General features: G+C 36.4%; 2 protein-coding genes across 2 annotated transcripts; one reads left to right on the top strand and one right to left on the bottom strand.

Moving 5' to 3' along the window:
* Window positions 1–4,197: 4,197 nt before the first annotated feature.
* On the top strand, window positions 4,198–6,960 carry LOC111408594 (17.8 kDa class I heat shock protein-like). Its single transcript, XM_023038339.1, has 3 exons — window positions 4,198–4,286; window positions 6,555–6,759; window positions 6,808–6,960. The coding sequence occupies exons 1-3, from the start codon at window positions 4,198–4,200 to the stop codon at window positions 6,958–6,960; spliced, it is 447 nt and encodes a 148-aa protein (XP_022894107.1).
* Window positions 6,961–15,652: 8,692 nt separating this feature from the next.
* Window positions 15,653–16,114, bottom strand: LOC111408593 (transcription factor bHLH140-like). Its single transcript, XM_023038338.1, has one exon. It carries the CDS (start codon window positions 16,112–16,114, stop codon window positions 15,653–15,655), a length of 462 nt encoding a protein of 153 aa, XP_022894106.1.
* Between the last annotated feature and the right edge of the window lie 8,591 nt (window positions 16,115–24,705).

Below are 24,705 nucleotides of genomic sequence, written 5' to 3'. Positions count from 1 at the left end.
ACTCCTTGGCTCTCCTCTCTTCTTCACTTCTCAATTTTAATTGGTTCTCATAAACTTGCGCCGGTATTAATGACACAAGAGTAATGGTCATTCCATCCTTAATGAAACTACATCGATTTTTGTACCCATCATGCATAGCCTTTTTTATCGTATTGTCATGGTCGCCCCAATAAAATATGTTCCGCTTGCATTGCCACCACATCAAACACTAACTCATCCTTATAACTCCCAATTCACAAATTAATTAACACTCTTCGATTCACCCTCACCTCGTCACTCTCATTCAACCATTGCAATTTATAAAGGTCTCGGGTGTCTCAACAATGTTAAACCTAACTTTTCTACAAGAGATATGCTAGCTATATAGTGCAACTACCACCATCAATTATAACACTACATACCGTATTGTTGACGTGGCATCGAGCGTGGAAAATGTTCTCCCGTTGCAACTCCAAATCATCTGCTTTGACGTGAGTAGTAAGAGCTCGTCTCGTGACTAGTAGATCCCCAATTGGCCCTTCAACTTTTTCTTCTTCACTAACATCTTCCAATGTCGACATGTCATCAAACTCGCCATCACTATCGCTCACTATCTCCCCATTATCCTCAACACCATCGTCCGTTTGTTTGGGCATTGAGAAGCAATATGCCCCGTTCCCAAACATCTAAAATATTTGATGTCCCGATTGCGCGACGGTTGTGCCTCCGGTTTTGATATTGGTTTGCTAGCATTTTCATCTTTACCCTTTTGCCAATCACTTTTACCTCTAGGTGCAGCCCCCTTTTTGTTGTTATCATCCCACTTCCGTTTCCATGTTGAATTAGAATTCGAAGTACCCAACGGTTGCTTAGACGTCCCCTTCCTCTTCAATTGCCTCTCGACCTTCATTGCCACATGTAACATGTCCTCAATTTTCACATAGTGTTGCAACTCTACAACGTTTACAATATCCCGATTTAACCCATTCAAGAATCGTGCCATGGTAGCTTCCCGATCTTTCGTGCCATAGTAGCTTCCCGATCTTTCTCCACATTAGCCCGGATCAGAAGAATTTCCACCTCTTTGTGATAATCCTCTACGCTTTTCGACCCTTGATACAAACCTTGCAATTTTTGATGGATTTTCCTATAATAGTGATTCGGAACAAACCTCCTCCTCATCAACGTCTTCAACTCATCCCAAGTGCTAATTAGCCTTTTTCGACCCCTACGCCGTGATGTAAGTACTTGATTCCACCAAAATATCGCGTAATCCACAAATTCAGGCATCGCCAATTTTACCTTTTTCTCCTCCGAATAATTATAGCACTCAAAAGTCATCTCAACCTTCTTTTCCCACTCTAAATATGCTTCCGAATCGCTTCTCCCCTTAAATTGCGGAATAGTCATTTTAATGCTCCGCGAATTTTCATCTATTTCATCTTCCAAGTTATTTCTACCCCGTCTTTCCATCCTAACGCCTCTATGCCTCGCTCGACCCATATCGATGTCATCTTCATCAAAGTTATCCTCATCACTACGATACTAATCCCGCTTTCCTCTCCTAGATTCACACCTACCGGCCCCCTAGCATTAGACATATCCACTTGTCCCCGGCTAAGATTAGCCATTGTGGTACCTATTTGCGCCATCCATTCCCCTTGCCTATCCACATTCTCCCTAAAATCACCAAGTACTCATTCAAACCTCCGTATCATGTCTTCCGATGCATTGTTGTCATTATCGTTTCAGCTTGAGTTGGGACCGTCTCTTTTCGACATCATGTCACACAAATTTATATGCCTCACAAATATATCACTTGAAAAAACTCAATATGGCTTTTTCCCTCTATTAAACTCACCACTCAACCTCTTACCACTCAAAGTCTCCCTCCAAGCACTTCAAAGAACCAAGTGAACTAAATTAAGTGTTTTACTGGGAATTCAACAAACCGAATAATAACCAAGAACCACAAGACTCAAGGAATTGAATTAGGTGGAATAGATGATTGTTTTGACAAGAATATGTGAATAGACTCAGTAGTAAAGTGAAAAATTGACACAATGGAATAGCCTAAATCACACAATTCGAGAATTATTTTTGTGTTGATAATAAAAATAAGAAATAATAATATTAGTTTTTTTTGGGTACTGTACGGATGAACAATAACCGTACGATATATAATACTTTTTTTTAACTTTTTTTTTACCTTTTGTAAAGAAATACGATTAAACTACCAACAACTCAATGAATTGAAATTGACGATAATTTAACGACACAAGAATGACTCAAATGACGAAGAACACAAGAACGATGAAGATGAAATAGAAAGACTTAACGACACGAGGAACGACAATAGAAATTGGAAAGAATGAAGAAAACAAGAAAAGACTTAAAAAGTAATGAAAAGATATAACTTTCAATTAATTTGGAGCTTGACTCTGATACCAATTGATGCGAACCCCGTAGCAACGTTGGCTACGAAATCTACAACGAGATTGACGAACCCAAGAAAGCTAAATTAATCCAAGAGTTTAAGATTAATCCAAAAGAAAGTCAAACCAAAAAACCCAACAAGAACGATGCTTGAAAGACCCTTTGATCACACAATCCAAGAATTAAATCTGGTTATTTGAACGCCACAAGTTAACACTTGATAAGTTTGAAGTTGTTCAATGAAGAACGATGAAAAGAAGACAATACGCCTCACTTTAATTCAATATCAAGTATCTCAAAAGTTTTGGTTCCAATACAATATGAAATAAAATTCCTATTTATACTAAAACTAGAATAAAGTTTTAAAGGAAATAAACTTCTAACATCCTAATTTAAAAATGGTAAAATACGTCCCTAAAAATCCTTAAAATATTAGAGTCATAATTAAATAAGGGAAGTAGGGGACAAGTCGTAAAGGACTACAAATTCTGTTTGCCATCACAGAATTTGTTACAATTTGGTAATTGCGAAAATTTCGGAATTCTGAACATTCTGCCCGTTGATAGCCTATGCGACCACGAAGCCTTATCCCATGCGGTCGCATGGTGATACGAATTTCAGCCTTCTTGCTCCCTGACTGCATCTGTGTGACCGCATGAGAGATAACTCTATGCGGTCGCACACACAGGCTTAAAATTTCCCTCCGGTTTCGGCCTTCGATATTAAATTGATCCAAATTGATATGACCTTCGACTCGAAAATGAAAGTTGCTCAATTTTGAGTCCCGAACATGGTGTCTTTAATCGTTGCCTTGACAAGCAATCCCATCGCCTTGTTGACTCGTCTCATCTTCGATCGCGTCATCGATCTACCATCGACTATCAACGGGTCTCGTCTCGCACTTGTTTTCGTCGGGCTCGACTCTTGGGTCCTATCAAAAATGAATTGCAAGATGACGATGGATTGAAATTTGGGAATGGGTTGGATGGTTTGTTACAATAAATCTGTATTAACTAATTTAATAAAATTGAATTAACACTTGATTAGTGAATTTTAAACTTCCCCCTTGTTTTTTAGTTGTATACTTGAGATATAGGGTTTTGGGTAGTTTTCCATTTTATTTTTATTTTTTTTCCCTCTTGGTTTGGTTAATTGGAAAGCCCAATAGGCTAATACTAAAAGGGGGGGGGGGGGGGTAACCTTGTAGCTGGGTATTTGACTTTACTTTTCAACAAGGAAAATTTAAGTGAATTATTTTAAAAGTCAGGTATTACACAAAATCACATACCCGACATTGACCCACTCCATTCACTCTCCACTAACCATTTCAACGAATTCCTAAATAAAAACCTGGTGGTGTCCCAGCTATTGACGCAGATGAGAGGAAATATCTAATACTTTTAGGCCGAGCGTAGAGATGAATTCATGGTTCGTCAAGGTTTACAAAAAATCAATGGTGAGATTTTCATGTGGGTCCGATGAACGAGGTGGTATGGAATGGAGAATCAGCGAGCAGCGGCACCACATAGCTTGGAGTCTCGGGGACTATGTTGAAAGAGAATTGTCTCGATTCTATGGGGGTGGTGGATTGTTTGAGGTGGTGGTGACTACTATAGTGAAGAAGGCAGTGGACAAAAGGAGAATTAGGTTTTTAAGGAGATTTCAATCAACTAATGAAATTTTCGTCATCGCCACTGTTTGGATAGACTGGAAAGAGATGCTAGAGGCCCATGTGTTTTTCAAAGCTGGTCTTTAGGGGCTGAAGAAGAGGTGAAAGTAAAGATGAAAGAGGGTATGGTTCTGCAAAATAGCAGCGAGAGGGCAGCGGAAAATGAAGATAAGAATAATAAATGGCGTTGGATTGAGAGGGGGTAAGAGGCAAATTTCTTAGCAGTTTCTATTTGTTAGAAAATGCAAAAAATTGATGAAGTGAAGGCAACAATGGAGAATGATATTCTACTATAATTGTTCCTAAATTGAAGGTGAAGAAACCTGAAGCCAAGACTATTTTCAACTATTGGAAGTTTTTATTATTGTTCTTCTTTTGTTTATTTAATGATGTTTTTATATGTGGAACTTGGTGTCATTTCTTTTCTAGAATGTTTGTACTTAGTATAATGTATAATATGTTTTTTGGGTTGTAATGAATAAAAGTAGAGTGGAGTGGGATGTGATGAGATTGAGTTGGGTGTGAATAAGGTTTGCGACTAATTATTTGGATATTTGTAATTAATAAATAATATGTGATCTAATAAAACATATGATTTACGATTAAATTTATCATTGTGATCCACAAATTTTGTTTTGTGTAATTTATGGCCGATATGTGACTGTTACCATAAGTTTTGTGTGATTATGATAGTGACCCGAGTAATTAAATTTTAGATCATAAAGTGGTCACAAAATATGATCAAACTTTTATCAAGGGTTACAAAATGTGACCAAATTGATTTTTGTAGGTCATGTAAGAGTCATGAATCCACTTATGATCGATAAATAACTTCTATCAAGAGTTACAAAATGAGCCATAAAGTAGATTCATGATCTTAAAATAAGTTGTGACCTATATACTTTGTGATTTATTATCAAGAACTAAATTGTAGCTAATTAATTTGATAATTTGTGATCTGTATATTTTGTGATTTTTTTATTTAGAAATAAGTCGTGGCCAATTATTGAGTAATTTTGGCCAATTATTGAATAATTATGATTAATAAAACGAGTAATTTGTCATCAATAAATAATACTTGACTTAAATTATGTTATTGTCACTAAATTTGTAATTGTGACATATGATTTGTGTCTTTGTAACTGATAAATAAGTTGTAATCAATTAATTTGATAATTTTATCAAATAATACGTGACCTAAAATTATGTGATTTTGTGACAAAATCAATAATTCTGACTTACAATTTGCGATTTCATTATCGATAAATAAGTCATAATCAAATAACTTGATAATTTGTGATCAAAAAATTACTTGCGACATTTAATTTGATAATTTGTGACCTATACATTTTTATGATTTGTAATCAAGAAATAAATAATGACCAATTATTAGGTAATTTTAACTCATTATTGGGTAATTCTGATCAATTAAAACTAGTTTTTTTGTAATATTTGATGGTTACTAAATTTGTAATTGTGACCTATGATTTGTGTCTTTGTGATCGATAAATAAGTTGTGATAAATTAATTTGATAATTTATGTTCGTACAATGAAATGTGACCAATAAATAATTTGTAACTTATAAAAATATGTAATTTGCGACTAAATTTACACTATGACCATAGTTATAAATTATGTTTAATGTAATCGTGATCCGTTTAACTAAATTAGAGGTCACAAAATTTTACAATTTTATAAGATGTCACAAAATATGATCGCCTAATTATATAATGATTTTAGAACCTGAGAGATTTATAAGAGTGAAGGTGACAATTCAAAATCAAGTAATCACATAATATGTGACCCTGGATAAATGTTGTGACATATAATTGAAATTAAATATGTCACAATCATATGCCACAAAACTAATGAATTATAATCACATGCTTAGTCACAATCAAATACAATACAATTTATGGGTCACAATAACATATAACGTCACAAAACAAATAATTAATAGGTCATATGTAATTTATAGTTACAAAGTATACGATTAATCGGTCACGGTCACTAATATATTTTTTAAATAAAAATCATACCATTTCACTTGAATTTCAACTCCCATCTCACTAACAAATCACAATTTCCATTAGTCACAAATCACACCATTTCCTTGGACACAAATTTCAACAATTCTATTTGAAATTTCATCAGCTACAGCTTATGTCAGATTACTAAATAAAAAAAATCTACACCCTGAAAGAAAATTTTAAAGTTTATTAAACAGTTAAAAAAATTAATATGCTGCCTAAATGCATATACATGTGATTGATAGAACATATATAGCCCTTATTTCCCAAATCGGATATGATAAAACATTGCCAAATATGGTTCAATCATTTTTCGCTTGATTTTCATCTCCAATGATCAATAGTACTCCCATCAACCACAATTTCCCATCTACAAAATTTATCCTTATCAGTTCGATTAGATTCTTTGATAACAATCATCTTCCACATGCAATTGTAGTGGTGGAGATGATGGGCGGAGGAAATTTAAGTTGTTCAGGAGATTTCAATCAACCAACTACATTTTTGCCACCGCCAATGTTCAAATAGACTGGAAGGAGATGCTGGAGTTCCATGTTTTCAAAGTCGAACTTCAGGGGCTGAAGAAAGAAAAAGTGAAAGTTGAGGTGGAAGAGGGTAGGGTTCTGCAAATCAATAGCGATAGGGTAATGAAAAAGGAAGACAAAAATGATTAATGGCATCGGATTGAGAAGGCAAGAGGTATATCTCTCAGGAGGTTCTATTCACGAAAAAATGTAAAAAATGGTGAAGTGAAGGCAACAATGGAGAATGGAGTTCTTACTGTAACCGTTCCTAAACTGGAGATGAAGAAATCTAAGGCCGAGACTAATGAAATCAATAGCTAAAAATAAAGCACTATTTTCAACTGTAGAGAGGTTATGATGGATTGGGTTTCTCATCACCTGACTTTTGAAATATTTTCACAAGTTTGTTAAATGTGATATAGTGTACTTAAAGTACTATAATTATGTATTTTTCCCAAAAAAATTTATGCATTGGACCTTAATGGGCTCCACTCTTGGCTCTACATACTAGAGAAGAAGGTAGATAAGCCAATGATCGGCGTCCAACACGATGGCAACTAAAATATTGGTCGTAGGTCATTAATTTTCAAGTCAGAGCTCAAGATGTAGCAACTTTGATAAGATTCTGTCGTGAATTTAATTGCATATTGTAAATAAAGAAAATGACAGAAATAAAACAACATAGGAACTTCTACATATTGGAGAAGAAGGAATAGGTCGACAAATGGTGTCAAACACGGTTGCAATCGGGTGAAGAAGATCGTGATTTATAGGTAGAGCCATAGAGAAGCAATTTTCCCAAGCTTCAATGGGGTCGTGAAGAAAACTTACGTTGCTATAGGTCCTTTTTTTTTTTTTGGCCGGGTCTATTTTGGTTCAGTTGTGGGCTACTTTTGAATGATTTTTTATTGTTACAATCATTTGGGTTGAGTTTTTTTTTTTTTTTTAAAAAGATTGAACCCCAACCGAAAGGGTCCCCCACCGCCCTGCCCCTGGAGCATCGTGAGAGAGGTTAATTGCGGGATGTGCTCCAACAGGCCAGAGAACAATAACTGCCTGTACACTGGTGCCTATAAATAGTCTCAATCCATGTTTCAAGAATTGAACCATCACACTGCGGCTGCCAGCAAGGCTAAGTATACTCCACCCTTGTTTTTTGCACCACTGAGATATGCCCCAGAGGCTATTTGGGTTGAGTTTTTTATTTCAACAAAGGGAGGAGAACTTGTAAAAGTTGATAGTGAAAATTACACGCTCATGTATTATTTGAAATTTTTTTTTATAATTCCATTGTTATAAAATTTATCCCACAAATACTGTAAAATTGTAGTAAAAAAGAGAGAACCAATTAACTTCTATAGATATTCCTACTTCTATTCCACCCCCCAAATTGGCGTCTTGTCAATGCTTTTTATCATTAGGAAGAAAATGGTGAAGGCAATTATAGCTTATGTTGTTTTTATGAATGGATTGTGGGTTGGGGCGGGGTGGCATGCCGTGGGAGTGTGTGTTGTGGGCACTATTTCTATCATTCTTTTGTTGACCATAGGCAGAGTTTTTCATTTACAATATTATTTACTCAAAAATCTGCAATGGTATGGAAAAACTGAAGCTTTTTGATTTCAATTGTTTTGTATATAGTCCTTTTGATTGATATGGTGAAATTAAGGCCCTTGTTTGATTCCAATTCTTCTAAAAATTCATTTTTTTCAAAATTCATTTTCAACTACATATTTTTCAATAAAATAATATTCCATGTAAATCCAAAACTTTTCTTTAATTTTTAACTACACATTTTCATCAATCTACTATTCAAAATACATTATTTCCCTCAAAATGGGGATCAAACAAGGACTAAGATCTATTTATACTCTCCTCGTAACAAGATTGACTGTACTTTAGTAACCGGAGATTTTTAAAATACTTTCTGTTTGATTTTAGTTTTGTGGTTTGTATTATGATATTTTGCTACTACTTTGCAAACTTATGATATATTGTTATGTGGAACTTGAAATATACACAGTATATATTTCATATTTGGACACATCATAAATTCAATTATGCAATAATTTAAAATAAGGATAATCATTAATTTAAATTCAAAACCAGAAGCTGGTATGATTTAGATCCTAATTTTTTCTAACGAAATGAGATTGCCCAGAAACACAGATACACCACCTAATCCATTTAATTTCATTATCAAATATTTTTCATGCCACCATATCTTGCAATCAATTCAATACGGGATAGGAACACACATGTATCATGAAAAATTCGGTCATGAATTATATATAATCGCGACACGTTATAAGTTTCATAGCATTGCCTTTCAAAGTTCAGTTATGAAATCGACAATTTACAAATCAGTAATAGCCTTAGATTCGATTCTTGATGGACAGAGGTATAAGAACCCATCTTCACCTTGAAAAATTGAGGGCTTGTATGTATTGTATTGGCACCAAGAGATTAGAAGACACTAAAAGATAGAGACAAAAAGACAAAGAGATGAGCATTCGAGTAGAGGCTTTTGAGCTATTGAGAGAGATGAGCCTATAGAGCGAGAGAGGGGGTGGATATTACGTTTGGGTTAATGATATTCTTTTTCAGGAAAAGTAGATAACCACTATAGTTAAATAATAATTCTCACAAAACTAACAAACTTGAACAAAAGTTTCGAAAATCAAATGTTATATATTATATAAGTATAATATTAATACTTATAATATATAGATAAATATAATCTAAATAAGGATAATATATAATGTTTTAACATGTCTTGAATAATATCAATTATTTCAAATTACAACACATTTTCTCACTCTAGTTACAATTTTCTACTCTCTTTATTTCTCTAAATATGACTCCCAAATCTCTCCTAAATCACCAATTGTACACAAAATTGGTGAATTTATTCTCCAAATAGCACCGATCAAGAGATGAAGTCAAAATGCTGTCAATAATTTTTTATTTCCAGCCATTTAGAGTTGTTGAAACGCAAAAGTCGAAGAATCCGATGATCAGAGATTTCCATATTTTACTATGAAGCAATCCAGTCATTATTCTTTTGTTTTATTCACAAACTCTGTATTCTTGGACAAGTTGAATTGAAAGATTATTTAGATGAGATTTAATATTGATGTGAAATTTCGAATTCATCTTGTGACATAAAAATTCATAATTTTTAAATAGTTAATTGTATTTCATAAAATTTTGGCATGACTATGACCTATTGACCGTGTGTTTTGTGCTATATGAGATCAGCATCTGTTTAACAGTGATTATTTGTGACCAAGTCTGTGTAAGCTGTAATTGTTTGTGATTAGATTGTGTTATTTGTAATTGTCTATGAAGAAGTCTGTCTTCAATATAACTGCTTGTGATCAGGTCTATCTTAATTGTGACTATGTGTAACTAAGTTTATGTCAACAATGACTTGTAATTAGACATTTGGTAACAATTAATGTTTGTGACAAAACCTATTTATATTTAAAGTTTATGATCATGGCGGGTTAGAGTTATTCAGCATAGAGGTTGAAGAAATGCACAATTGAAAAAGATGGGTTATAGAGAGGAAAATATGTTTAATGTAGAGGTAGAAGAAGATGGCTTGAATAGAGATAAAGAGAAAGGGGCAGTTATGGCAATTTATTATTTGGATAAATTTGAGTTTTTTTAGATAAGTACTAAAAACGGTTATTATATGATTAATTCATTTTAATTTTGTATTAACTAATATAAAAATTTATTATTCTTAATTAAAACTTATTAATACTAGATTTATGAAAAGAAATCTCCGAGCTCATATTTTTGAAGTGTAAAGGTAGGGTTTTGCTTATTTACCCTTTATTTTTTCTTTTGGGTTTTGAATTAGTTTTGGAATTGGGTTGTTATTTAATTTGGAAAGGGACTGTGGTTAAATTGGATGCGAGATGAATTAAGTGGACATGGACTATGTCAAAAACATACAAAAAAGGAAAAGTGGAAATTACACCAAACCATAGTTTAAGCATTCAACATTCTAAAATCAGATTGGAAGTTTGTTATTTCAAAAATCTGAATTTTTTTTTATATTAATTGTTTAATTTAGAAACGAACCGTAACCCCCCTCCACCCCAAGTAATTTCCCCCAAACCCATTCCCTCTCTACATCTTCTCTCTCTCGTTGCTCACTCCTTTCTCACCGCCACCATGACCATTGCAACTATCGCCACCACCACCACAATTTGAAGCAGTGATTCCTCCAACCTACTTTTTGATCTCTCTCTTTGCCATTCCATCTCTCTCGATGTAGCAAACACTGTTCGAATCGCACAACAACGATGTCAGAGCAACGACGTAGCGATGACGCCGGAGCAAGCCACCACGCATAGCCGTTGCGAGCAGACCTATGAGATTTACCCGGTCTTTGAAGAAGTGGTGGTTAAAAGTGGCTTCTTGTTTCGGTGGTTTCAGATTGTGATGGTTTTGTGACTACTAGATCTTTGAAGGAGTCGTGGTTAAAAGAAGTGGCGGTGGTAGTGGTGGGGTGGAGACGATGACAATGGTGAGGTGGTATGATGATGGCTGTTGTGGGATGCTAACAGTTTTGGAGGTTGTAGGTTGCGATTGTGGTGTGGTGGTTACAAGTTGTTGTTGTGATTGAGTTGTGGTGGTTGTAGGTTGTTTTTTCTTCTTCACCGGTGTAATGACCTAAGTGGTGGTGGTTGTGATGGTTTTTGTGGTGTTGGTGGTGAGGTGGTGGTTTGATTGTTGTGGTTTGATCTAGTCGGCAGAAGGCATGACATGTGGGCGATTTTGGGGTTTTCTTGGTGGTTTGGAAATAGAGGTGTTAGTGGTGCGGCGGCTGCGGTGGTGATGGTGGTGGTAGTGTTAACGTTGGTGGCGACGTGGTGTGGTGTTTGCAGGTTGCGATTGTGGGGCGGTGTAGTATGAAAATGTTTGTGACCAACTATTTGGAGGTTCGTGATCAACTGTCGAGAGTTTGGGATTGGGGTTGGGGTTGGTGGTGATGCTGGTTACTGCAGTTGCAAATCAGCGACGATTTTATATTGTTTTGCAGTCGTTTGTGATGGTGGTTGTGGTGGTGAATTGCGATGGTTGTGGTGGTCGTGGCTATTTGATTGATTTTTTGACAAATAATTGGACCTGTGACCTCAAAATTGTGATTGTGACTCCCACTTGTAACTCACAATTTGGGAGTCACAGTTGATCGTGGCGGTAGTTGTGGTGGTTGAGGCGATTTAGTTGATTTGTGACTCACAATTGGTTATGTGACCTGGAAGTTGTGATCGTGACTCACAATTGGACACGTGAACTGAAAATTGTGATTGTGAATCATAAGTGTTGGTGGTGGTCACAAATTATTTGGTTGACTGTGACCATTAAGTTGGTTAATGTGTGACCAATAAATAATATGTGACTAATGAAAAAGATAAATTGTGATAGAAAAATAATGTGTAATCTAAAAAAATGTTAATTTGTGAACTAAAATTTGTGATTGTATAATAAGTTGTGATTTGTAATATTTGTAATTTGTGACCAATAAATAAATCGTAACTTATAAATTTTTCGATTTGTGATCGACGAACGAACTGTGACCTATAAAATTTTTGAATTGTGATCGTAAAATAATTTGTGATATAAAATTTCTGATTTGTGACCAAAAAAAATAAGTGGCGAATTAAATCATCAATTTGTGAACAAATTATATAAATATGTGACTTAAATATACTCAATTACTAAATTAATTAATTAAATTATAAATGATTTTTTAATAAAAATCTGATTTTTGAAATTTGAAACTTGTTTTCTTGTATTTGAAATGTAGCATAATTAATCTCTCATTTATGAAATTTTTCCAAGGGAAAATGATAGTTAATGGATTTGGGCTGGGGATTGCACGGGGTTGTAGCCTAGGCTAGCCCGGCCCTTAGATTCGCTCTTGATTGCAACGGGTGTGGTGTTACCCTCCATCTTGTACCATATCACATATTTTTGATAGATAATATGGAGATTAGAATATTTTCATTTACTATTTCATTAATTTATTAATATTGTTTTAAAGAAAAGTAATACGTGACTTAAACATCGAAAAATAAAAAAAGGACATAAAACAGTTTTAAGATTTGGGATGTGACCGTTAAAGGTGATCATCAATTCTACGGACTTGGCGCTGTAAGTAGGGATCGCGGGGAAAAGGTAGTTGTAGCAGTAATGAAATCTACTTCTGGATGTATCTCTCCTTTTATCCACAAATGCTTAGCAATAAAAGGAGGGCAATAAAATTGTAGTAGTGCAAAATCTAGATTTAGTGTTTGTGGATATTGACTGCTTAAACGCCGTGAAAGCAATCAATAGGCTTACGAGTACTATTTATGCACCCAAGGGACTATTCTTAGATACACCTTGAAATTAACATCCCTTTCACAGACTTTACATGCTTACACATCCTTCAAAAAGCAATTGGCACGACTCATGCTCTTACAAGGTTCACCCTATCACAACTTCACTATACTATGGTTGGTGTTATAGATTGAGTCAATTTGCAATAACCCGATGATATAATTTATACCACTTGTTGTGAATATTAAAGCTAAGAAAATATGGGCAAAATGAAAATAATGAATCACAGAAGAACACATGATTTATGTGAAAACCTAAATCTGGAAAAATCACGAGCATAGGCGAGAATTCACTATGATCAATAGTAAAGAAGTACAAAAAGATCTCGCAAGCCTCTCAACCTATCTAAAAATGTGAGAGTCTCTCTCTCTCTCTCTCTCTCTCTGATATTCTTTCAATGCTATACAATGTTTTGCCATCATATTTCAAGGCTAGATCACGTGGAAAATATATAGTATTCATTACAAGTGTTTTGGATGAAGTAGAATACAAGAATCATGGTAAAAATCGAATTCTGTCCAAAGACATAGAAGAATTGGGCTCAATTCAATGTGGATGATTTTATGTTTGATCCAAGAAAACATCTCCCTATCGAATCATATGATCCTAATACCAGAAATAATGTTAGGATGTCATACTTAGAGAAAGGTTCCAATCAACGTGAGCATGATTTTTCAAGAAGATCGATGGGAAATGATAATAGGTATTTTACAAAGAGTGGTTCTCTGAATTTTATTGGTTGCAGTATAATATAGAAAAGACGCGTCTTATTATTTGGGTTGTTGTTTGTTTAACCTGATATAGGGGGTCAAGAGGGTGGACATGCATTCTTTAAGACTGACTTTAGGGATTGGAAGCAAAAGAAGACTTTGAAAGATCATGTTGGTCTCTTTGATAGTGCTTACTCTCAAGCTTTCTATAAGTGCACGAAGTTGATGAATCAAAAGCAAAGTATCTAAATGGGAAATTTTGTGATGGCAATGGTAGGATTCAAGAAACAAGTTTAGCAAAATCAGATGATACTAGATGGGGCTCACATCTAGTAACAATTACTCATTTTATTAATATGTTTGATGATATCCCTACTTTATGTTTGAAATTTCATACAATTACAGATGATCTTTCACAAGCCCTACAAAAAAAAGAATTAAGATTTTCAGAATTCTATGTTATTGCTGGATTTGTGTAAAGATGCATTGTAAGACATGAGGACAACAATTTGGATAATTAATTGAGTGGGTTTGTATTGGTATACATATTGTAGTGCGCAATATGAAGGATATTGTAGTATTGGGAGGTTGACCTACGCGTGGAGCTTAGCAAGTGACATATTATTAGTCTTTTTTTATGTTGATTTGTATTGCTGTGTGATAAGCTCGATTTTGCAAGAGTTGAATGGTAGTTTTCTAGATATAAATAATGAGCTCCTTGTTTGCAATTCATGTTTGAGTCCAAGAGCCTCATTTGCATCTTTCAATAGAGCTAAATTGTTACGTCTTGCTTAGTTCTATGTTTTGGACTTCATTAGTGAAGAGCTTATATTACTTAGACCTCAAATTGACAAGTTTCTTATGTTTGTGAGAAGAGACAACTTTCTTTAACCTCAATAGTATATCTTGCATAGACCAAAATTTAATTTAAACAAGAATTTCTTTTTATTTCCCATTGGTTTATAGGCTTATCAAATTGATTTTGATATTATCAGTGGCGATTGCAAGTTTTGAAAGGGTATTATCTACTATAAATCTATTCAATAGTGAATTGTGCAACAAAATGGAGATGATTGTTTAAATGACAATCTAGTGGTGTACATGTAGTAAGAGATTTTTGAAAAATTTGAGAACGAGACAATCTTAGTGTGCTTTCGAAATATGAGACCCCAAAGATGCAGTTTGAGTTTACAATTATAGAGTGAGTTTGTATCATGTATTTGTTATTGTATTTTTCTTATTATTTTAGGTTGTATTGAATCATATTTACGTATTTTTATATGATTTTTTAAGTTTTAATGCATTTATATATTGATTGAAGAATTTTTTAATTAAATACTAATAAATGATTTTGGTGTTGTGGTCGTTGATCCCTTCCTAATTCACTCAGATTTTTGAATCCACCACTGATGATGATTTTGGAGAAGAAGTGGTGGGAGGGAAATTGAGAGCAAATTTTTGTTTTATTAAAGTTTGATTTTATCAACTTTTCATTTAGTTTAATTTTAACAATATATATCATGAGATCCACAATTTTATCAATTTTTTCGCTATATATTCATCAACTTTTAACGGTCAAACTAACAATTTTGATAATAGAATACTTGCACACTTTTTAAAGATTAAAGATCCGTAGCGCTAAAATTCGAAGGTCTAGGATTTCATCGTTTTAAGATTCCAAGTCGGAACCCCCAATGTTGTTTGCCCAAGTAGAGAGTATGAATCTATAATTGATAGTTTCACATTGGCAAAATAACAAGTAGCTCTATAATTGTTAAGAGTTGCTAATATTAATACTTACTTATCATTACCTAATCCTAATATACTATTACAATTGACAAACAACATAGAAATCAAAACGTAGAGAAATATCTAGAGAGAAGGTACTTCAGTATACATAACTAGTAGTACTGCTGCACATGTGGATCATCAAAAGGCACATTTTCGTCACCTTGGAAGCAAGAATTTGATAACCCTAATTGAGGCATTGCCTCATCTTGAACTCCCATATCATAATTTTGCGGATAAACATCACTTTGATGAGTGAAAAATGAATTATATTGAGGAGGATAATAAGCAGAATCAGGACCATAATCCTTTTCAAAGTCCATCATTGTCTGGAGAAGCCAGATTTGAGTCTTGAGAAACTTCACATAATGAATTGCCTCTTCCAACATAGATGCTGTGTCCATTTTTGCTCCGCCAGGGATCAGGCTCCGCAAAATCTTGAAACGGTCTCTGATCCTGTGCCTCCTTTGCCGCGCAGCCACGCTTTGTGGGTCAGTCGAGAGTTTCACGGCAGCCACTGCCTTTGCTTTCTTTGCTGTACCCATATTCTTCTTCTCCCTTCCATTACATACCATTAATGTCGTTTCACAAGAACCTGAGTTAGAAAAGGAAGCGAAATCCATTGTTCATGAACTACACAAGAAAAAGACAGTTATATATAGAAGGAAAGATGATGTTTGGTAGGTAAAAGTTAACGAAGGAAATAACGTCAGCCAATATCTTTGGCTAAGGATACGGGTGTTTTAACCTAGATAGGGTCTTAGGTGGCTATAGCATAGGGCAACGATAGAGGTCTAGCCAGTTGTATATAATTCTGATGGGCCACAAATAGGCTGCATCAACTTCATCTTTGATCAAATTCATTTGTGATAAGTTTTTGTAAGCTGGTTTGGGGTTTGGGGAGCATTAAACTGTGTTTGATGATCAATACAAACAGTTCTCTTTCAATTATGGTCCGAGGACACCTGCCCTTTTTCGCTCATTTATAAACGTTTAAATATTATTTAGCCCATGTTTGATTATTTTTTCAAAATTCTTTATTTTACATACTCATTTTTAACATTACATTATACAATAAAATTTTCTACACGTAAACTCAAAATTTTTGCTACTTTTTAACTACATATTCTTCAAAAATTCACTATTTAAAACTTTATTTTTGTCAAATAATGGACATCAAATAGGGGCTTATTGTCATTCATTCAAAATTATAAATTAACAACTATAGCATTAAGCTCATGTTTATCTTTCTTTAAAATAAAATTCTTAATTCTTATACTCATATTCAATCACACATTCAAATGATAAAATATTTTGTACGTGAATTCAAACTTTTTATTATTTTTTAATCACACATTCTTCTAAAAATCACTATTCTTCAAACGATAAAATATTTTATACGTGAACTCAAAACTTTTTATTACTTTTTAATTACACATTCTTCTAAAAATCACTATTCAATAACTTTATGGACTTTGTTCCACTTCAATAACCTCGAAGAACCAACATTAGTAGAAGAGAAAATTGAAAAAATAAAAATAAAATTACACAACTAAAAAATCAGGTCGCCCGGTCAAAGTCACCTAGGCAATGCGCTAAACCTCAAAATTTGAGGAATCTTAAAAAAAAAAAGAAAGAAAAAAAATAAAAATAGATAAAAACAAAAACAATAGGCTCTCTTAAGAATTCATTATACCATAATTTTCTTCCGTTGGCTCTAATTTACATTGAGCTTATTCAAAATAACTTTTTCTCAAGCCTGTTATATATGATTAATTACAAGCTATCAAACAAGTTCGATATTCCTATTAATTTGGTCTAATTTGAAAATAATATTAAACATCAAGTATTTCTTTTAATGAGTTTATCAACCACAACCTCTTAGGATCATCCACTGAGAAGATATCGAGAAAGTTAGATAAATAGAAATCGAGAATTATAATACAAACTCTTGGAAAATTCCAAAATCGAAAAAAATTACCTAAGTTCTCATATTAAAAAAATAAAGTTACTTTTTTTTAAGCTAAGCAAAAAATAAACAAAAAAATAATCACGTTTTTGTGTTTATAGTATGCAGGGTAATTTACGAAAAGGTGATATTACACGAACATAAAAAAAAAAAAAAAAAAAAATTCACATAATGATTAACAGCACGCGGGCTTCCCTTCATCTGAAAGGTGTGTAAACCCTTATGTGCACCCTAAAGTATATAAGTATCTTAGAATCATTTCCCTTCTTCACGGTATATCTGTCTAAATTAGGTGTTTAGAGCTGTTTATTTTAGTTACTTTTACCAGGTGTATGTAGCTGTTCTCGTGCAAGATGTAAGAAAGCAACAACGCAAGCAAGAGCACGTGCGAGTTCCCAGATTTTTCGTGGAGGGTTGGTGGATAGAACTCTAACTATCGTAATTTTTTCAGCTGAAATTCACCTTTTTTCTTATCTGTCTCCTCATTTGTCATCCCACATCAGTCATAACTTTCTCTTTTTTTTCTTCTTTTGCAGTAGCTGATGGTGATAATACAGGCACATTGCATTCGCATGTCTGTTTTAACATAAATTAATGATGAATTATTTCCATTGATTAGACTGTTTAAGAAAAAATATATGAAAACAAGACAAAGGTACCATGGCAGGTAAACAGTTGTATGACATCCAATGGTAAACTTATTGATCAACCATCAGTTTCTAAAAGAGTTGTGTTTGGTACTTAGTTTGCCATTCTGTTTGAAACGTTATTTTCAAATGGACTTAGAAGCGTAACGTTCCAAATAGCTGTCAAGAGAGACAAGTTGTGTTGAATCAAAAAAAGAAAAAGGTTTAACCCCAACCTTGTGGATCCCCACCGCGTCGTCTCTAGAGCTTTGTGAGGGAGGTAAATTGCTAAATGTGCCCCAGCAAATCAAGAACAAAAGCTGCATGTACACTGCGCCTACAAGGAGTCCAATTTCATATCTCAGGAATCGAACCCCTACATTGCGGCAAGTTGTGTTGAATCAAGCTCTATAAAATTGTTCCCTATGTGGGTTTCTTTTAATAAAATTAACCAAAAACAAATTAGAATAATTATAACAGGCATTAAGTATCTAGCCATTTCATGTTAATAGTTAACAGATGAAATTTTTTTATTTTTCCTAATTTAACGAATGTATTTCCAAAAGTTTGTAGTAAAGCATCTAGACGAGATGTGTATTAAGCCTTCTGAAATCCAAACATGCTAAGTCTTTTTTGATCAAGTTTTAAATTCATTATCCGACAAGACATATTTCATAGTTCTCAGGAAAAAAAATTAAAATAAATAAATAAATAAATATATATATATAAGATTGAAATAAAAAAATTGAGGTAAAATATATATTTTACAAACATAATTAGTTGACAAATAATTTTAGGCAGCAACACAGCACCGAATATATGCTATTATCTTAAGAATATCTGGCTGAACATGCAAAGAAAGTTAGTTGTAAGTAATTTTTAGTTTTTTAAATGTATTTCAATATTTTAAGTGAAAAGTTAGGCTTACTTACCTGTTAAATTAAATAATTTATTTATTTATTAATTTAATTATTGATTTTTATTTTTTAAAACCTATTAACTTTTTGCCGTTGTAAGTAATGCTTTCATTGTTTGACTGGATTTAAACGTCCGTGCCTTGATTGATGAAGTCAAAATGACTGCAATTGAGGTGACTGATTTAAAAAACTGTTGCTTACAAATCCAGCGCTGATTTGGATGGTCAAAATGATTGCAATTTAGTCTGAATTATCAATTCTTTTATATTTTTTTCCAAAAATGAATTTATTATTAACAATTGTGCTACAAGTACAGCACTTTTTACATCATTTTTTACGGCACTCTCACATCAAACAAGTGTACACTCAGCTTAATAATTTGTCAAGTTTTAGTAGTTGGAGGAAAGTTCAATATTATACTACTAATTTTTCTCAACCAGTTGTTACTTGTAAACTAACATATTTCCTTAATAAATTCGTTTAGAACGCATGTATGTTTGGCTAAGCTTAAAGTTGGTTATATTAAAATTTTATTCTGCAACTCCACAGATCAATACTATAGTAGTATACTTATCGTGCAAAGAAAAAAAGATCTACTTTGATTATCCATAATTAAGGATACAATTTCATATAAAATAAAAATGCGAACAATAAACAACATATATAATGGTTTTGACAATTCTTCTTAATGATGTTGATCTTTTTGTTACGTCCCCATCTGAACCACCTCGGGATATTCTCCACAAGGCACTCCGACCTGATATACACCCACCCGAAGTGGTTCCGAAGTGATCTCTCCAATGTCAACAACCTGCTATCACATTGCAAGCCATAAACAATTCTGCCGAACCGATCGAAGCGCCCTCGCCCATGATGTCGAGGCGAAGTACACTCTGGGGGACCACTGTCAGAAGATATGCCGCCAATTTCAGAAGGAGACCTTTACCAAGATATTCTACCCCTAAAGTTTAAATTGATTTGACGTCTCCATGAGGTTAGTTGATGTGATTTATCAACTTTATATCAACTCAACTCGGGAAAAGCAATTATCCGCCCACTCTATAGACGCGGCTGATTGACGCCTATGAGCAGACACCTCATATCGTCAGATGTATATACGTGCCCCACATCCAACGGTTCATCCTATCTATAAATACCCAAAGGTTGGCAAAAGGCAAAGGTAATGAAACTCTCACTAGATAGCACTCCATAACAAGCATATTTATATATATTTTCTCCTCACCTTTATTATTTTGCACAACCCCCTGGATACTGTTTCGACCACCTGAACCTGACTTGACCGTCAGAGTGTATACAACCGTCACCACCCTCGCTGGTCCCGCCCGTGTGCGTCTGACCTTGCGTTGATTGTGCGTAGGGAGGAATACGTGGAGTAGCTCTCGGTTGGCCACGTGGAAAGTCCAATTTTCGCGGTTAATAGATTGGCGCCGTCTGTGGAAAAATATTTCCCGTTCCAAGTTCTACATTCTCCATTGGAGAGATCACCAGAAGACTATCGACTAACCCTGAAAAAGGCACGTTCTTGAAAAAGAACAAGGTCGAGTTATAATCCAAGTTCTCACCACTCTTCAAAAAGGAGATAGGATGAGTTACAGCCATGAAGACGACAACCTTATGAGAAAGGCCTTTGAAGAGGAGGTACTCCATAACAGTGTTACTCATCAGAGACCCCATCACCGACGTCGCTGAGATGAAAGAACGGCCATGCTTACTGAATGAATGGTTCAAATAGCTGCGGGCATGAGAGATATCGCAACTCAGAATATGGGGATGCATGAACTTCTCATGCAAATCCAAGGTCACCAGGGGTATCAAATGCCCCAAGGATCTTACCCAGTGCAGGAAGCCCTAGTATCTCGTTCCTGAGGCCACACCAGTAATCACAGAGAACGCCCCCTCGAAAGAGACATGGGCGCCGAAGCCATCTCTTATGTACAAGGGAACCAGCCATCAGAACCACACTTGGGGGGACAATTTCCCTCAAGAATATGAGGAAAAAAGGTCGGTAAGCGTCTTCGACCGGATAGGGGAGGATCCTAGTAATAGGGTCCCCCCAGTGAGAAGATCAGTTCGGACAAATCAGGAATAAGAACAAGCTCCTCCTCCTCCTAGAAATAGGAGGGAAAGGAGGAACCTAGTTGATTGGGGGAGTCGAGGAGAAGCACTTCCTCCTCCTCAGAACATCCAAGATGATGAAGGGTTAGATGGGCCCTGCCGATCTTATGAGATCGACAATGATGATGATAACCTCCCTTTCTCACGGGAGATCCGAAGTTTCCCGATGCCAACAAATTTCATGCCCCCTAAGATCCCCAAGTATGAAGGAAAAGGGGACCCTAAGAAACACCTCACCAAGTATATGACACAAATGAGTCTCAAGGGAGCCTCGCCCGCGTTAAAATGCAGAGCCTTCCATTTAACGCTAGGCGGAGCCGTCGAAGTTTGGTACAGCAGGCTTCGTCTCCTAAGCATTAGAAGTTGGCCAGATTTGAAGAAGGTATTCTTGAATCAATACCTCTCACGAAGAGAAGGAGAGGCTCCAGTGCAACGCCTGCACGACATAAGGCAGGCCCCTGGAGAAATGCTAAAAAGCTATCTCGCCAGGTTTACGGACGAAATCACATACTGTTAACAGGTCACTGATAGAGAAGCCCTTTCAGCTCTGAAAGGCGGCCTCAACATGAACACTTTGTTCTGGAGGGACGTGCGCAGGAAGAATCCTTTCACCTATGAAGAACTCGTGGAAATGATGAGAGTTGAAATCGTGAGTGAAGAAATGATTGATCATCGAAATCGTGCCACGCAGGGACTCCCTCCGCCTCAGAGGTAGGTAGGTCGAGGACCCGCAGCACACCTTGTTACTCAACAATGGACTCAAGCAGGTCATACCATAGCTCCCACCTCCGGACAGGACGTTGAATGCAGTGCCGGTGTTGGCATACGAAAATACTCCTACCGAAGCGGGACCATCCGGAAGAGCTGATAGTAAGAAGAAGAAGAAGAAGAAAAAAAAAAGTCAAACAGGCCCTTGGAGGGGGCTAGGTTTTGCACGTTCCACCAACTCTATGGGCATGACACTAGTGAATGTCGGGACGCTAATCGACACCTTGATCGGAGCAACCCACACCCTTCCAGCAGAAGCGAATTCCTCGTAGACCTGCCTCCCCGAATAGGGAGGAAAGAGGGCATAGAGGGCAATCACCTCGGAGAAGAGAATCTAGGGACCGAGGTCAGTCTAGACAGAGAGATCAGGCCACATTCTAGAGGAGCCAAGTCATCAGGGAAATCCACATAATAATTGGGGGACCTCACATCGGCGGTAACACCAAGAATGCCCAAAGAAATTACACGAGAGAAGCAAAGGACCCATCGATAATTACCTACATTGTCAACGAGTCGCAAGCGATCAATAGGATGGCCCCAATCACCTTCTCCCGAGAAGATGCAAAAGGGGTTCATCACCCCCATTGTGATGCGCTGGTTGTAAGAACCGTAGTTACTAGAAATGGGCTGAAACGATTGCTCGTTGACAATGGCAGTTCGGTGAACATATTGTTTGGCTCCACCTTTGACAAAATGCAGATTGAATATGGATTGATCCCCATGATCGACCCACTATTCGAATTTACTGGGGACAGCATCGTCCCACAAGGGCGGATCACTCTGCCCGTCGAGATGGGTACGACACCCCTAGTGGCCCAACACTTCATGGAATTCTTGGTGGTAGACCACAGATTGACCTATCATGGAGTATTGGGCAGACCCGCTTTGAAAGATCTTTGGGCCATCATGTCCATCCACTACTTGTGTATGAAATTCCCAACTGAACATGGGTTTGCAACGATCCGAGGCGATCAGATGGGCTGTAGGGCATGCTACTTAAATTCGCTGCGAAAGTCGGAACCCCGAACTGTTAATGTAATCCTAACGAAAGTTTCCACTGAAACCAATACAGACGTGAAAATGCTCGACGCCCCTGAATAAGGGCGTACCTCTCAGCAAGAGGAAGACGTCGACATGGAAGAGGCCTCTGAACAAGGGCACCCTCTTGATGAATTAGATCCCCGCATAATTGACTCTGAACCAAATGCAACCCCAATGGAAGAACTGGAGACTTTCTCCGCCAACCCAGGAGACCCCAGTTAGGTTTTGCGTATAGGGAAGACACTGTCCCCCGAAGCAAAAGAATAAATGATAAGCTTCCTGAAAAGAAACTTGGATGTCTTCGCTTGGAAGCATGAAGACATGGTGGGAATAGATCTAAGGATCAGTTGCCATCATCTTAACATCAACGCCTCTTGTGCCCCCCATCGACAGAAGAGACGTGCCTCGATCCGGAGAGGTACGAGACACTGAAAGACGAAGTGAACAAACTTAGCCGCAGTGGTTTCATAAGGGAAGCCATCTACCCGAAGTGGATATCCAACCCGGTCCTGGTGAAAAAGCCCAGCGGAAAGTAGAGGGCATGCGTAGACTTCACAAACTTGAATAAGGCGTGCCCTAAAGACAGCTTCCCGCTTCCAAGGATAGACCAACTTGTGGATTCCACTACTGGACATGAACTGCTGAGTTTCATGGATACATATTCAGGGTACAACCAGATACCTATGTTCCGACCTGATAAGGAAGCTACGTCGTTTATTACAGACAGAGGTCTGTACTGCTACAAAGTCATGCCCTCCGGATTGAAGAATGCCGAAGCTATATATCAGAAGCTGGTCAACATGATATTTACCGAACTCATTAGGAAAACCATGGCGGTCTATGTGGACGACATGTTAGTCAAAAGCCTCCGGGTAGCCGAACATGTAAGCCACCTCGACCAAACTTTTCAGATACTTAGAAAATATAAGATGAAGTTGAATCCCCTCAAATGCACCTTTGGAATGGCATCGGGTCAGTTCTTGGGATATATTGTCAATCAAAGGGGAATTGAAGTAAATCCAGTGAAAATAATGGCCTTGCTAGAGATGAGGTCACCTCAGAAACCAAAAGAGGTCCAAAGCCTCAATGGTCGGATAGCCGCACTCAGTCGCTTCATCTCCAGAGCCACAGATAAAAGTTTTCCTTTCTTCAATGTGCTTAAGCAAGGAAAGAAGTTTCAATGGACTTCTGAATGTGAGGAAGCCTTCCAGACACTGAAAAAGCACCTCGGAGAGGCACCCCTCTTGTTGAAACCTCAACGAGATGAGTCACTACTGTTATACTTGGCGGTTTCGGACATGGTGGTCAGCGCCGTCCTAGTTAGAGAAGAGAATGAGCGCCAGCTGCCAGTGTACTACGTCAGCAAAGCACTTCTCCCAACTGAAACACGTTACCCAGACATGGAGAAACTAGCACTCGCCCTTATCACAGCCTCAAGAAAACTGAGGCCATACTTCCAGGCCCACTCAATCGAAGTTCTCACCAACTTTCCATTGAAGTAGGTGATGCAGAAAACAAACGCATCAGGACGCCTCCTAAAATGGGCAATCGAGCTCAGTGAGTTCGATCTATTATTCCGATCTCGACACGCCATCAAGGGCCAGGCCCTTGCAAATTTTATGGTTGAGTTTGCCAAAACCCCAGAAATGGAAGCGACAATGGAACCATCCGAGCCCCCCACATGGAAACTTTTCGTTGATGGGTCCTCA

Source organism: Olea europaea, chromosome 13 (genome assembly GCF_002742605.1).
Source record: "Olea europaea var. sylvestris chromosome 13, O_europaea_v1, whole genome shotgun sequence".
Lineage (NCBI taxonomy): Eukaryota > Viridiplantae > Streptophyta > Magnoliopsida > Lamiales > Oleaceae > Olea > Olea europaea.
This window is presented reverse-complemented; position numbering and strand designations above follow the sequence as displayed.